Genomic DNA, 16125 nt, shown 5'->3' with positions numbered 1-16125 from the left:
AACTTTCCACCTGCTCGGACACAGCGCTCTCTGATGGGCCAGCTTTAGCCGTGGTTTACTCTCTTTACCCCGGACAGGAGGGCATCCTCTCCAGGATCGTGGGCCACAACATAACATCTCTGTATTAAAATCCGACGTTCATAAATCATCTGAGTTTCCATCAGCTGTAAGCCAAAACCAAAGCGAACAAAGGCTTGAAATAAAGTGAAATCTACGGGTGAGTTTCAGCTTTTTGGTTAGATCACTGAAACAAAAAAGGAACTTTTTGATGATATTTTCATTTAATCGACAGGCGGCCTGAATTTCACAGCACAAAGAACCACTGAGCTACACAGGGGGGCGGCGCTGGAGGGACCGCCCTTCCTTTCCAGCCTGGGGGCGCGCACGCATGCACACTCGGTCAAATAAATGCTCGCCACAGAATAACAGCTCCCAATAAAAAGCCCAAATACACATGCTGCTTTTTTTTTCCCCCTTTGACGCAAGTCACTGGAACTGTGTGGTCACCTTGAAGGCACATTTATATCTGTGCGCCCGCCCACAATTAATACACACACGCACACACACACACACGCCGTCGACACAGTGCCACCCCAACACAAACATGCCACACAGACACAACGTGCCAGAATGGCTGCGTGTGGACGGGACAGACCTGCGTGTGAAGGTGTATCGGAGTGGGTTCTCCGCTTCGGAGCGTCCTGAAACACTCGGCTAAGCTGGGGCTGGCCTGAGCCCTCTGTTAAAAACAATACACCACACACTACGTTACAGCACTGTTGCGTTTGCTTCTTCTTCTCACAGCTAGACGGCCGCACAGTGTCCGGCGCGTCGCTCCGTTGCCCATAAACGGTGCGCCTCCATTCTTTATGATAACGCTGGAAAGTTGTTTAGGAAAATTCAGGTCGGTTCCCTTTTTGATTATGGCTTACAGCTAATAAAAAAAAAGGTATCAGTTTCTCAGCAATATAATATTACATGAGACCAATATCAGGCTATTTTCAATTGATCTGCATGATATCGGCAATTACAAATCATCATCACAATATCAATACATACCAAATTATATACCAAACAGCTGTTTGGATGCAATTTTAGGTAAGCTATGATATTTCAAGTGCCATGCATTGAAGTTCTGCTTTCCCATAAGGTATTCGGCCACTTGGAACACTGCAAAAACAGACCTTAAAATAGGTAAAATGTTCTTAAAATTTGGGTTTTTGTCCTTGACTTGAGCAGGTGAATTATATCATTTGCCAATGGAATGAGTATTTTGACTCCTAAAATAAGATAATTATACATCCTGCACCTGAAATAAGATGTTGTTCCTATTTTAAGTGCAAAAGTCTTATTCCAATGGCAGATCATCTTATTTACCTGCTCAAATCAAGGACAGATACACTCATTTTAAGAAAATTTTACTTATTTTTAGTTCAGTTTTTGCAGTGATGGACTTCTGCCGTCCACGGATGATGGAGATCTTACAATCTAAATCTTTGTGATGCGGCTCAATTAAAACCAATATTGTCATTGCAGTATTTAGCAACGTTCGGCTTAAACTCTGACAGCCACGTACGTCCTGCAACAGGGATGTAAGCCGCTAAAGGTCACTGCTATAGAAGCTGGCTGTGTGGGCAATGTAATACAAGAATGTGGAAGAAAAAAAAAGTGTTAAATTTTGCCTGTCGTTTGGAAATTAAGTTGCCAGAGACCGAGGGAAGCCTGGAGAGACACTAGTAAAGCTCTAGTGTGAAGTTTCCTCAGTCAGCCATGTTGGTCTGTGAAGCCTTCCACCAGGACATTTCAGACCACTTCACATTTCCTTTTGCTGAGAAGCTTTGTCAAAATGGTGATTTCCTTTCTCCATTTTTTTTATAGTTCTATTTTATAAATTTCCATTTTCATTAAGTCTGAATTGTGGGTTTTTGTTAGCTGTGAGCCACGATCATGTAAATTGACAGAAAAGAATCGCTTGAATCATTTCCCATTGCCTTTTTGAATTGAACTGCTGAAATAAAAGCAGCTTTTCGGTGTATTTATGTTAATTGAGAAGCACCTGTAAACGCATCGATCGTCACCACCTGTGGCCGGAGCGGCAGTCCCACGTCTGCTCAGTGAGAATATTAAAAACCGCAGCAGAACCAGACTCGTGCTCGGCCTAGCTCGCGTTGTTGAAAGCAGATGCGGACAAAGCGCAGGTTAATTTTATAATACTTTTGTTCCACCTCCCCCCCCTCCCCCCCTCTTTTCAATCAGAAATGTCCTGATGCGTTAAGAAAAGCAGGCCCCGGCTAATCGAATCCACCCGCAGTTAACAGTACCCCTTTGCCTTCCTCCTGGTCCCCCGCCGATCAATACTATTGATGTCTGAAAGGTTTCGGTATCGATCGCAATAGCCGGGAGAGGCTCTTGGGATCGGTGTGTGACCAGGAAGTCATTCAGTGCGCACAGGTGTGGGACAGAACAGGAGGCGGGAGAGAGAAAGGAAAAGGAGAAAAAAAAAAAAAAGGTAGTCTGTATTGACAAGCTAATCGATAGCTCTGTGCAGGGCCGTGGACACACACACACACACACACACACACACACGGAGGTACAGACAACAGCACACACACACACTAACCTCTCTGTCGTCCCTGAATGCTCCGCAGCGCCAGGATGTTCTGCTCGTCGGCGAGGAACTGCCTCATCTTGTGGAAGGGCTCCTTCCCCCGGATGGTCAGCTTGTTCCAGGGCTTGGGCCGGGCCAGGATCTCGCTGACCGAGCCCTGAGACAGTCCCAGCACGTAGTGGCCGAACACCCGCTGGCCTATGTTGTGCTTGATCAGCTGCTCCTTGACCTGCCGGGCGATCTCCGCCGTGTCCATGTCCTCGCCGTCCAGCACGCTGCCCGCGGCGGCGTCCGAGTGGCTGGGCGACGGCGAGGGCGCGCTGCCCGCCGTGCTGCTGCCGTTGACCGGCGCCATGTCGGGGCTGGCCGGCGGCGGCTGCGGGCTGCTGGCCGCCAGCGGGACGGCGGCGGACCCCGAGCCCGGCGTGGACGTGGGGATGGAGCTGAGGGCCGGCGTGAACGGCGTGAACAGCAGCGCCCCGCTGTGGATGCCCGAGGAGTCCTGCAGCGCTTTGGAGTAGAACGTTTGGAGGAGCTGCCGCTGAATGAGCGAGTTCAGAGCCATCTTGCTGCCGACCAGGGGGAACATGGGCGAGTAGAGCTCCTGTCCGATGCCCGTGGGAGTGAAGGGCTGCGTGTCGCTGCTGGTGGTGGCAGTGTTCAGGGGCTCTATGTGAGTGCGGGATAAGGGGTGCTGAGAGGAGGAGGAGGAGGAGGAGGCGAGAGAGGGAGGCGGAGGAGGTGGCGAGGAAGAGGGCTCGGCGTCCTCCTTTGCTGTGGACTCTTCTGTCCCTCTTCGGCCGGCTGACCCTACAAGAAAGGTCAAAACACACAATGCATTATGGGGGAGTCAACAAAAAAGGGGGGTTCCAAAATGAGAGAGAGCAAAAAAAAAAAAAAAAAAAAAAGTTGAAAGTTATCTTGTCAAGTTTTTTAAAAAATGAGTGAACTTTGTGTTTTTTCCTTTTTTGCCAATCCCCCCCAGACAAAAGTGCCCATGCATTTGTGATTTTAACCTTTCTTGTAAGCCACAGCCTGGAAGAAAAACAGGACAAACAGAACAGTTGTCACCGTGCCACACGGGCAGATTTAGCCTGGCCCACGGCTCAGGCTCACTTTCTCTCCCAGACAAAGCAGAGGTAGCTGAAAAGAGTTTATTAAAAAAACAAAACAAAAAAAAAGGCGAGTCCTCTTCGACGCTCCTCGTATTCCACTGCAGACGCTGCATCAGAGTCTTTTAGTTCATTAAAAGCACGGCAGGTACATAGAGAGCATAGACTTTGGTCAAAGAAAAAAAAAACATGCATTCAAGTTTTCCAGCTCTGCTGAGCCGTCACTTTTTTTCTTATACTGACAGAAATATATATATTTTTTACATTAACCAGAACATACAGACATAAACTACATTTCCCCAGCCTTAACGGCTGGAATCCATCTTGATGAGTGCTTGGGAGAATCATTTTAATGCATAAGCATAGAGACTTAACATGATCAAACAAGACAGTAAGCTCCTCTCACTGTGAATGTTAATCAATTCTAAGCTATTCAACTATTCAAGCCTAAAGCAATGACATTTCAAACCCATAAACACAGTTTGCAGAGGGCAGAGGAGCCCTGATGTAAGGAACAGCGGATGGTGTCCTCATTTCTTTCATTGTACAACGTTAGTGCTTTTTATTTTTTTTTTACCTTTCAGGCTGAACCTCCTGCTGGTGTATTTAAAAAAGAACAACAACAACGACACATGCTTCTCTGTAAAATGTGAGACAAAAGCAACATCTTTGGACCACGACCCGTTTCTCCTTTCTAAACCAATAAATCTGTGGATGGCGGTGGCGACGTTTCAATAATTCAATTAAGGATGAAATATTTAAGTATTCTCAGAGAAAAAGAACCTGCGTGCGAACATGAAGTGGCATCAAAAGTCTCACTACCCCAGATAAAGGTTTGGTGAGGGAATAATCCCACAAAACGCAGCAGTTTTTCTGTTTTTTTTTTTATGATTGCCTTTCACTTCTTTTTGTGTTTTGGATGTTTAGGTCAGAGCACAGTTAGAGCCATGGATAAAAAATATAATCTTTCACCTTATTAAACAGATTTTTTTTTACCTTTATACCTTGGAAATTGTTAGATTTTGATGCCACTGTGCATGTGCATCCATCTCGCTCTCCATTCCTGCCTCACCTGAAGCTAAGCTCAAAGGTTTTGGGACGAATTCCCCACACGGCAGCTTCCCGTCGACGCCAACTTACCGCTCAGCTCGGTGTTGGCGATGCGCAGAGCAGCGCTCTCCGACTGAAGAGTCCGGTTCTTCTCCAGCAGCAGCACCTCTAGAGGTTTGGAGGAGTCCTGACGAAGAGGAACGGCGGGAATGAAGGAAGGGTCGATTAGCGTCTCCCGTCAATATCTTACCCTAGATGTGCGTTACTTCCGCAGTTCATCCCTTCAGTGTGTTTTTACCTGCGCCGAGTCGGTTCCGAACTCCATGGTCTTGAGGATACTGAGGGGATCAAAGAACAGACGTTCAGCCCACTGAAACACAATGCCTGCTCACACAGTCCTCCTAGTTTGCATCCTACAGGTATCTACGCCTAGGACGAGGACACGCCTCTGGTTTTCACACGGGTAGAGACCGTAACTAGGGCTGCACAATTAATCGCATTTTCAATGTAATTGCAATTAAAAAAAAACGCAATTTCCAAATAGCAGGTATGCAATTTTTGGCTATGTAACAATTAGTGAATTAGACACGCCCATTAGGTGTCAGTAAAATGTTTAAAGTGGGTTTGCTTCCACATGGAAGGGAAGAGAGTTGCAGCAGTGAGATGATCTAATTTTATTACTTGTTTTAGAGATTATATAATCATACATAGCATTAAGTTCTGGTCAATTAGTTTAATACATTAACTGGTTACACTCTATATCCAACAAGGATTGGTGTCCAAATCAATTAAAAGCTGTTCTCTTGAATAATATTCTGATTAATAGAAACATTAAAAGTTCTTGTTTTAAATAGTCCTTTACAAACATCTTTTTTTAGAGAACATTTTTGTTGCTTGTGGTTAATGCGGAGAAAAGTCAAAATTGCAATTTTGGTTGAAATATATTGTAGGCAGAACGCAATCATTTCTGCTCCGAGTTCAGATGCTGTGGGTCTTTTAGCAACTAATCCACTTGGCGAGGAAACAAATTGATTTGTTGTTTGTATATATTTTAAAACACATGACAAATTAAACTGGAAAAAAAAAATCGCAATATTAAGAAAAGAAAAAAAATCGCAATTAGATTATTTTGCAAAATCGTTCAGCCCTAACCGTAACCGTAGGGAATAATGTCGATGCTCCTGTATTTGGACCCCACCTTAGCTCTTTCTTCACCTCCTCGTAGTCCGCTTGCCTTTCCAGTTTCTCCTCCAGTTCCTGCGGATTACAAACGGAGGGGAAAAGTGAATATTTCATGGACACGTTCCAGTGGGTCAAGTCTGGATGCAAAAAACAAAGACAAACACGATTGTAGATACAGACGTAATTACAACGCCGAGCGGAAAACGGGACGAGCGCCCTAAAAGATTCATGGCTCGAGCGGCTGAGCAGAAATCCCAGATAAGGGGGGGGGGTCTGTTGGTACCTTGAGAACGGCAGACTTGCTGCTAAGCTGCTGCTCCAGCTGGGAGATCTGGGAGCTGGTGGTCTCACGGAGTTTGGTAAGGCTGGCCTGCAGTCTCTGGACATCCTCCACCAGCTGGGCGGTCTCCCTTTCTTTGGCCCTGAGCTCCGCCTCCAGATTTGAATGCAATGCCACCTCTGGCGCCTGCTCCTACAGGCCGGATGAGCAAAAAAAATGTTACTTACCCAGCTTTTTAAAATCTAAAAAAAAAAAAAAAAAGTGTCTATAATGACACTTCATTATAAATAAAGTTATTTGTCAACTTAATAAACCAAAGCAATCCAGGACGTAGTGAGTTATATTCATCTAAAAAACACACGGCTGCTGCACTTTTAAGGTTTCATAATTGGCTTTTCCCGTTCAGACGTTCCAACAGCAGGTCATCCGTCTCCATCAAACCCATCTTCTCTCACACCAACTACCCTCATGTCCTCTTTCAGCCCACCCACAAGTCTCCTCTCTGGTCCTCCTCCAGGCCTCCAGCCTCAGCATCCTTCTACCGACGGACTTGCTATCCCTCCTCCATCTTCGTCACTTATTATCAGTGCATTTGAAGCATTAATTCGGTTAATTAAAATCATTCAGTCATGCAAAACACCAACGGCATGCCCAGCGTTTGATTTTTATCGACGTGTGTGGATACGTCTTGCTCAAGCTTCTATCCTGATGTTAATTGACGAATACATTTACAGCCCGGGCTTGTTTTGGAGTGATTCTTGTTAAGTAATCTGAGATGAGATCTCTAGACCGAGTATTTAATCACACCAAAACGATTATTTTCCTAACCCAGCATGAGACCTAAAACTCGTTTTTCCAGTGGTAAAAGTTTCATTACCTCGACATGAGGAAATCTGTGGCTGATTTTGTTGTGATGACTGTAACTTTACATGAGATATTTATTACTTGGTGATCATTTAAATACGTGACTTCAACATAAGGACATCTATGGCTATTTTGCTGTAATAAAAGTTTCATTATCTCGTTATCTTAAGATAATATCTGCCTCCGGTTTGTTGTAATTGGTTTGCAGTCTCATCTCGAGGTACTGAAATCTGAAGCTTGATTTTCCTCACATGAATGATTTGATGTCTTCTTAGCCGTCGAGAAAACATCCTTCCAAGTTTCGTGATTATTTTATTCTGACGACATCGTGAGCTTATTTTTAGTGACAAATTGCGTAATTGTTATTGTGCAATAATAAAGCCTGAGGTAGTGGGTTAATGTAATAAAGCCAATACTACGGCAAATGATTTAGGAATGATCATCAGCCAGGAACTTAAAAACCATGATCATACTGGGGAAAAAATTTAATAAAAATCTTAACAAAAATGAAAACGCTCATTACTAAACCAACCAAACTACAACCATTATGCATCTATTCTATATAAAGACAGAAAACAAATTCACTTTTATTAAAAAGATTTGTGAGATATTATATATATATATATATATATATATATATATATATATATATATATATATATATATATATATATATATATATATATATATATATATATATGAAAAGAGAACATAGAATAAACAGTCTGGAAACAATTTTCCCTACTTAGTTATACTGTTCAAATATTTTTGAATGCAAAGTTTTCCAGGCTCCAGGCTTAACAAAATAAATAAAAATGTTTAAAGCAAATTCAGCAGCTTTCCATGCGTCTCGCAACCCTGCAGGAATCCTGTTGGCTCTGAACACCGTCGCCGGTGTTCCCACTGCATCGACCATTTGTTGATGCAGCTCTTTAACCAACCAACCAACCAACCAGTGAAGCAAGTGAAGTGGGTTACCGAGTCGGGGTCGGCCTTGGTGGGACTGCTGGGCTGCTGGGCTTGGTTAGTGGAGGACAGCTGCTGTCTGAGCACCTCCGCCTCCCTCTCAGCTGCCTCTGCTCGCTGCAAAGAGACAGAAACGTAAACTGCACATTCTGCATAGATGATTATCAAATTCACCTGATCAGCCCCAACTTCAATGCATACTCTCAGTGTCTTTTACGGTTATTGATAAAAGCAAAGGATGTTAACTTTGCTGCGCAGAAAACCGAATCCCTTACAGCGCATCAGTGTCGTGCCAAAAGGTAATAAAGTTGAGGCATAAAGCTTTTCCATTACACAATCCGCCATCATGCTGTGAAGCGTTTGTGTACAAAGGAAGCGCCCCACCCCACCCCCATTTACAGCCCAAACAACTGTTCAATACGGGGAATATTTAGAATGTAAAATAATAAGGGAATTGAGATTTCCCTAATAAATCACAATTTATTTCCCCCAAGAACAGAAATAATAAGCTTGACCACAGACTTCTCACCACATGGCCATGATCTAGTCTGGAATCATCTGCTGCACGGGCCAACTTGCCATCATTAGGAGTTACAGGGAGCCGATTTCACAGCGTTCCTAATTGCAACCATCTTGAGAGCTGTTATTGACTGGGTGGGAGTTTAAAGTGCTAGTCCAGACAGAAAAAAAAAAAAAAAAGTCCTGTTTTCCATTTTCTTCTTGTAAAAGCTTCTAAAAAGTCTGACTGAGCTGCAGGCCACGCTGTCACCCTCAGTAAACCTCAAATCAAAAGTGTGAACAGTGCGAGTGTGTGTGTGTGTGTGTGTGTGTGTCTGAGTGGCATTATAGTCGGAGCGTTAACCTTTGGGCTAATATTAACATTACATGCCTGTGCTGGCCCTTTAACCAAAATCATACTCTTGGCCTAACAATGAAAGTTAACAACAATGACATTAACAGATCGCAAAGGGATATTAACCACACCAGGGCAGAGGGTGTGCTGGGAGCCTGGGTTCAGCTGGAGGAGGTCAGTAGGTGTGCACCTCGCACGCAAAACCCACAGCAAGCTAAACTCTGATATTTAAGGATTTGTGTTTTAAATACATTTTAATTTTTATATGTATATATATATATATATTTTTAACTGGTAAGCGATTATGAGTAACGATGTCTGTTTATCTTACTCAAAGAGAAAAACCTGGCCGTCTGAAAAGAGAGAGAAAAAAGGAGCACAGCTTTTCCTCCTGGGTATAAAATAGTCAAAAATACACGGTGCATTTTTAGAAAGAGCTTAATAATTCCTGAAAAACAGCTGGACATTAGTGCTGCTCAAAGTAGAATAAATGGCGTGCTTGTTCGGGACTATTTTCAGGCATAGATTAATAAACAGCCGGTGCTCAGGTGAGTATTTTCTGCAGCGAGACGACAAGGGGTGGGGGTCAGGTCAAAACAGCAACAGCCCTGTGTGCACACAATGAAGAAATCCCTCCGTCTCAATGGTTTTTATTTTATTTTATTTCCACACCAGTTCACTTTTCTGTTGTAAGGTTTACACAGACAACAGACGTTTGGTTCAAGGTTTTTTTCCATTCTGAAATACAGACTTTCCCAAACATACACTTTTAAATTACAAAAAGAACCTGTTTAGTGTGATTTCTCAGTGTTTGGGGGGCTAGGATCAACAAGGCCGTGCACAAAACCCACGACAGCCGCCCGTTCTAGACATGAAGCTCAGTGAACATGCATGTCGGAGGGCGTTCAGTTATTTAAAAAGCTAAATGCTATGCAGAGAATGCTTCTTAATGAAACTGGGGGTTAGTTGTAGATCTCATAATCTAGCTGGAAAAGGGACAAAGAGAACAAATGTGTTTCCCTGCTCAGTTTTATCCTATTTTTCCTTACTCGTCTAATCTTGAAAAATGCTAAAAGCTAGTGTCATAATTACCCATACGTCCTTTTCCTTCCTAAAAACATATAGAAAAAAAATACTTTTATATGTTCCTATGTCCCCAAATCCATGCTTGAGGTTAATTTTAAATATTTTCCTTAAGAGATGATTTATAGCTTTATAGTGGTTTTAATAACTCAAGAAAACTGGATCAGGCCTGTTTTGCTGTGGTAGTAATTTCCTTATATTGTCCCAAAATAATATAATCCTGAGTGCTTTGTAGTGCGCGTAGACTTTCTCAGCCTCGTTAACTTGAGACACGGAGCTTGTTCTGGTGTGAAAAATGTTTCCAAACTCATCTCGACGTCACAACGTTCTGGGCCCATTTTGCTGAGGCGAGGTTTCCAATATCCTGAACCCCTAGCTGTAAATACAGTTTTCTTATTTTATTATCTAAAGATAAGAGCCATTATTATTATGACAACGGTTTAATGATCTAGTCAGCTTAACGTGGCCCCGTTTTGATTCAGAGAAATTTTCAGCCCAGGAATCATGACAGCGATGCTGGGAGCTGCTTTAAGCTGCCAACATTTTACACTATAGATTAGTTCATTACAGACAGAGACGCATCACTCCATGATGAGAGATTGAACTAGCTGTAGCACAAAGGACGACTCTTTATGCATCATCTTCTATTTTTTGTTGTTCTAATGTTTTAGAACAAGACTAGTACAAATGTTCTAGTCTGAACTATTTCAGACCAGAAATATTCATTCATTTATATATATATATATATATATATATATATATATATATATATATATATATATATATATATATATATATATATATATATATATATATATATATATATAAATAAATGAATGAATATTTCTGGTCTGAAATAGTTCAGACCAGAAATATTCATTCATTCATATATTATATATATATATATATATATATATATATATATATATATATATAAATAAATGAATGAATATTTCTGGTCTGAAATAGTTCAGACCAGAAATATTCATTCATTTATATATATATATATATATATATATATATATATATATATATATATATATATATATATATATAAATAAATAAATAAAATTAGGATTTCTGTAAAGCTGAACACTGTGAAGAAGAGAAAAACCTGCAAACAAATATCTACTCACATTCATTGTTTCTCCAAACTTATCTAGATTTGAAAACAAGTGAAAGCAAATTCTGGAGCATTTGATACTTTTTACACTGGGAAATCCTTTGCCGTTAAAAAATCCCCAACAACAAACGATTGTTTTATTGAACATTCTCTGTGCGAACGGCCGTTATTTAATGAAACTGCAGCGTGACACTGAGTGAATCACCTGATTGGCTCTCTCCAAGTCTGTCATCACCATCTCAACCTCGTCAGCCCTGAAAGAGACAGTTATGATTAATCTATGGAGAAATATGATGACAAAGCCCTTTAAAGACACACAAGTAAACAAAAGCTTATGGGGGGGGGGGGGGAAGGAAAACTAAATAAATTCCCGGAAACAAAGGAACATTTTGTACATAAATTCTGCCTCCATTTAGCTCCCGTCTAAATTTCACCTTAATCCACTGATTGTGAACTCCATTATTCAAACAGCTTGCATGCGTGCGTGCATACATGTATTTAAGTGTACATGTGTGCCTATGCTTGCGAGTGTGCACATGTAAGCCCCTAAACCCCGGGCCACACTAAAACAGAGGGATTACATTAATAGAGCTCTAAGTCCTAATACAGCAGACTAATCTGCTATGAAGCTGTGTGATTGTGTCTGACTAATGGTCTGGATGGAGGCCAGGGTTCACCTCTCACTTGCTAGAGGTCAGACAGCAAGAATACATCCGTGCAAGAATAGACCTCAATCGACTCTGGAAAAACTGGGCAGATTTTCCAAAGGCAATGCAAGTTAAAAAAAACCCCAAAAAAAACAAATAGGAGGAGAACCGGTAAATAATGCACACGGCACGTATATCTTTAATGATCGTAGGTATGTTTAAAAACATTCCAGTCAATAACAATGAGCTATAATCATCTAAAAAGAAAAGGATCAAAGGGCGTCCACAGTTAAGGTTTATCCTGGCCTGAGAATACAGCAAATAATTAACAGCAGGGATAATGTTTAGTTTTCCTATAAATAAAAACCTGCGCCGTGCATTTGTCTTCTGAGTACTTTGCACCTTAAAGTCCCCCGTGCATGTGTGCGAACATGTTTTTATGAACGCATTTTTTTTTGTTTGTTTTTATACGTCTCTGGCCCCTTCTGCTGCGACCCCAGCAGGAATGGGGCCGGACGATAATTCAATAACATTACATATTGATAGACATGTGGTGTGATAGAAGAAAAAGGAATAATAAAACGTTCAATAGAATGGCTTTACTTCCTTTTGCATTCCAGCCTATCATGTAGATTTATACTACAGTCATTACATCCTCCCAACCAATCACAAACAAAGACCAGGGAATGCTCCGTCACCAAGCTCCGCCCCCTTCAAAGAGTTCAGAAAACATGCGTTCTTTTCTGTCTCGTTTTTTTTTTTTAAACTTGCAGTTTTGGTAAAAAAAAGTTGGTTGAATAAAGGGTTGAGTCTGAATTCAGTGTTCTAACAATAGGCCATTGAGCAACAGCATAAACTGGCCCGGGCGGCACGAAGAGCATATGCTTTGAATTTTTTTTTTTGAAAGTTATCGATATCATTCAATATTATTTCTATTTATCCCTAAGCTGGAAGCCAGCTTCGTAAAATTCGCAAATTCAACTTTTTGCCAGATTCAAGGAACAGACTTTGGCTCCTGCCGTACACTTGGGGCCCTTGCCCCTTCATTGGTTTCAGACGCCCTGTCCCAATACTCGCACTTCCACCCTTGAGGTCCCTCAAATGCACGTTCCCACTGAAGGTGAGTGCATAGTGTGGTATTAGCCCCGCCCCCTTTGCGCCCTCAATCCACACTTCAGTGAAGTTCGCATTGATGCAGGCTTCGGTGAAGTGTATTACCCACAATTCATTGCTGCATGTGACGTTATGCGTTACACGGCGAAAATATCTGACCTAAAACCATACAGCCACCTTAAATTAATGACTAATCACCAATTGATGTTTCTTAAAACAAATACGGTATTTATTTTTACTTATAAAACTGAAATATCCTTAAACAGTAAGGCAAGGCAAGGCAAATTTATTTATATAGAAAAATTCAGTACAGAGACAATGCAAAGTGCTTTACATGGTTAAAATATAGGAATAAAAGCAAGTAGGGATAGAATGTAGCGGCCGGTCTAATTTTATTCTATCTGCTTTGTTGAATTAGTTTGATGTATTTGCACTTAAAAGTGTCTGAAAGCACCAAGTAATGTTTTGCATGTCTATTTATTGACTTTGTTTTATCTGGAAGGGTGTTTCTGAAGCCACCAGTTATGCTTGCTGTCTGCTACGTTAATTTTTATTAATTTTTTTGAACCTCACAGCAGCTGTTGATGAAGATGGGAAAAATACAACAAAGAAATACTTATGAAAAATATCAAATGTCTATTTTATTATTAGAATTTGCTTATTTTCTGTAACAAAAAATTAAGGTGCATGAAGGTCACATGAAGGTGCAATTATTAATGAAAGGCACACAACATGTTTTTGAGTTATTTTATATTTATTTTGGGTATATATTTAACTATTACTCTGCTATAACCACATTTGAATCATTTTTATCAGTAAAGATTGGAAAAACGGCGACGCGGTTATGACAGAGGATGACATAACCCGCCGTGTCCCAATCCTCCTGTTTTAGACGTTTGTAACCTGCGCACTCGAACCCTTTTTTGCACTTCCACCAGGTGCACACTTCATAGAAGTACGTAGGGTTTACTGCGAGTATTGGGACAGGGCCAGAGTAAAGGGTGCTGAACACACTTCATATTTTTATTAGTGAATTTTCTATACGGTGTAGAAATGTCCTTCAACCACCTATAATGCACTACTTTGTGCTGGGCTATCTCACAAGCTCCTAATGACATAAAAGTCTGTGGTTGAAACAGGGCAAAACTTTAATTACAAAGGGAGGGAATACGTTTCCAAAGCGCAGGCTAAGAGAGAATGGAAATAAAGAGCTGAGAAACTGTGTTCAACGCAGCGCAAAGATGCACGCTACATGCAGGCGTGCTTATTGAAGACGCTGACAGTGACGGCGGTGAGAGCAAAGACGTGAGCACATATGTGCACTGCTGCCTCCATTAGGACCTTTTGATTTGACTGCAGTCCTTTGATAGTGAACCCAACAGCCCACGCCGGCTTTTGTATTTGTGTGTCACAGTATGCGAAACAGCGCCGTGTCCCATAGGCCTGCGTACCGCCGATTTGAATGCGTTTAACAAAACAGACACAGTTGATATTAGGTCAACATTGTGCCACGGGCAATCCAGCAAAAAAAAAAAAAAAAAAAAAAAAGAATCAGATGTGGGCGGGAGAGCTTTTCACTCTCTGCTCGTATTCTTCCCTTAATAGTTGAAAGGATCTGGTGTGTGTTTAGGCAACATAATGGGACGCTACCTCAACAGCTTTTATCCCAGTCTTAAGCTATACAGTGCGGGACCCGTGTGAGTACTGAGCCCCCCCCCCCAGCGCACACGCGAGGTCAGGGAGCCGCGCGAGCTCCAAAAGCTTGTAATGGAGAGCGTTTATGGGTGGTAATGCAACCCAAATACAGCGGCGCTCCTGCTCCAAATGTGATCGTTTAATCAAAGTACAGATGCACAAAGTCTTCTTAAATAACCTTTGGATTTGGCTGTATTTGGGAATTATAAAGGCAAAGCTAGAGGCTGAGGGCCAAAGCAGATCACAGGGAAGGGATTTTCAGCCGATCCTGATAACAGTCGCTGAGCGGGGCAGGAGCTGCCCCTGGCCTGCCAATGCACCCAGGGGGGAATTAACTCATCAAACGCTGAATAATAAAACAGGGCGACATGAGAATGGTTTGGCTCCACCATAAAAAACGTAAACAGACGGCTTACGGCCAACAGCCACAAGGAGGCGCTACGGAGCGCGTACACGGCTGCATTAGAAATTACAAACAGAACACAAGACTGGGCGTATAGACCCTTCTTTTGTACCCTGGAAGCCAGTGGGTGCACCCAGTGACACGAGTGTAGGACTTCTGAGACGGACCCACAGCCTCAGAGACCCCACTGCACTTCCTCCATCTCAGACAGGCCTTTTCATCCCTTATCTTCTGTCCTGCTCTTCACTCAACTGCTGCCTTTCTCTTCCACCCTCAGCCTGCCTCTATTCTTCCCCCTTAACCATTCCCTTCCAGTTTTTACCCGTTTCATCTACCCCCCCCCCCCCCCCCCCCTCACCACCACCACCCCACCTCCCGCCTCTCATCTATCGCCCTCTCTTCCTCTGTGCCAGCAGGATATTCCCCTGATTTAGATTTTCATTTCCCCTTCTCTATCACACTCTTATCCCATCTTCCTCGCTGAGGCCTCCAGCCCCCTGGCTTGCGTTTTTTTTTTTTTTTGCCCCCCAGCTTTCATCACTCCATTTCTTTTCTTTCCTCGGCTTTCTCCACATTGCATTTTCACAGCGTGTTACCTCAGGGATTTCAGGGGAGGCTTAAAACGGAGCGAGATGTAAGAGAGAGTGTGTCTGCGCGTCTGAGTAGATCCTTGCGCCATTTTATGTTTGTGGGTGCTTGAAACGGACACATGAATCAAAAACAAAATATCCCTTTATTCTGGATAATTAGGCAAACGCGGGCTAACCAGAGCGGTACATACAGGGACGTTTATAGAAATTTGTACACGCGCGCGGCCTCTTAAAGCATCCTGTGGGGCTGGGAATCAATAAATCATTAATCTTTAACAAGGACTAAACGATTAAAACGTGGCTGGCCAGACCCTCGCAGCGCCGGCGCGGAGAGAGGAGGGGGGGGGGGGGCAAACGCTACATCTCCAGGCCTGCCTCCTGCTGATGATCTCGCGCGCGCACACACACACTCCTGGCACTGCAACGTCAACTAGATGCTGGTGGTGGCGTCATCGGCGTGTGTGCGAGCGTGTATTTTAAAAGGCAGATTACCTAAACGCAGCAAGAGATGAGGGGGTGCAGGAGGGGGGTCGGATTATGTCACATAAAGTCCTCC

At 42.6% G+C, this 16125-nt stretch overlaps 1 protein-coding gene across 1 annotated transcript in view; it reads right to left on the bottom strand.

Annotated features, from left to right (window-relative positions):
- Positions 1-16125, bottom strand: part of cux1a (cut-like homeobox 1a) — a gene marked incomplete in the record, with an annotated part of 82915 nt that overhangs the window by 21079 nt on the left and 45711 nt on the right. Inside the window, 8 exon segments of the mRNA XM_036149824.1 lie at positions 656-739; positions 2621-3418; positions 4861-4957; positions 5069-5108; positions 5969-6027; positions 6236-6424; positions 8075-8179; positions 11327-11375. Coding sequence (XP_036005717.1) covers positions 656-739; positions 2621-3418; positions 4861-4957; positions 5069-5108; positions 5969-6027; positions 6236-6424; positions 8075-8179; positions 11327-11375 — 1421 coding nt within the window.

This window comes from Fundulus heteroclitus, chromosome 18 (genome assembly GCF_011125445.2).
Source record: "Fundulus heteroclitus isolate FHET01 chromosome 18, MU-UCD_Fhet_4.1, whole genome shotgun sequence".
Classification (NCBI taxonomy): domain Eukaryota; kingdom Metazoa; phylum Chordata; class Actinopteri; order Cyprinodontiformes; family Fundulidae; genus Fundulus; species Fundulus heteroclitus.
This window is presented reverse-complemented; position numbering and strand designations above follow the sequence as displayed.